This window comes from Dendrobium catenatum, unplaced genomic scaffold, assembly GCF_001605985.2.
Source record: "Dendrobium catenatum unplaced genomic scaffold, ASM160598v2 original_scaffold_120782, whole genome shotgun sequence".
NCBI classification, from domain to species: domain Eukaryota; kingdom Viridiplantae; phylum Streptophyta; class Magnoliopsida; order Asparagales; family Orchidaceae; genus Dendrobium; species Dendrobium catenatum.
The window spans coordinates 1-349 of NW_021439217.1; the positions used below are offsets into that span (position 1 = coordinate 1).

Genomic DNA, 349 nt, shown 5'->3' on the forward strand with positions numbered 1-349 from the left:
ATGTACCGCGTCGCCGCTGCTCGGTGATCCGGCGTAGGAGGAGGCGGCGGGGGCAGCAGCCGCTTTGGCACGTGCGACGGGTCTTGATGATTATTGCTGCCGGGGTAAATAATGAATTTCATCACCTTTCCGCTGAATTCGTCCGGCTGGTCTCCGGTGGGGAAAGGGTAGGAGGCGTCATTGAGGAGGATGACGGACTGGCTGGGAGAATCGGCGAAATTGACGATAACGTCGGCGATTTCGGAGGGGCCGAGGAGGAATTTTCGGGAAGGGACGGGGCGGGAGAGGTAGACGGAGTCGGATGAAATGTGGAGGAATGTGAGGGAATTGGAGAAGAAGAGGCGGTAGA

The 349-nt window shown here is 58.5% G+C and overlaps 1 protein-coding gene across 1 annotated transcript; it reads right to left on the bottom strand.

The window, feature by feature from the left end:
* Positions 1–6: 6 nt before the first annotated feature.
* LOC114578695 (multicopper oxidase LPR1-like) lies at positions 7–344 on the bottom strand (the record flags this gene model as incomplete). The annotated part of the gene is made up of 1 exon (XM_028692113.1): positions 7–344. A coding segment is annotated over one exon (338 nt), but the record flags the coding sequence as incomplete, so codon positions are not given.
* Positions 345–349: the final 5 nt, after the last annotated feature.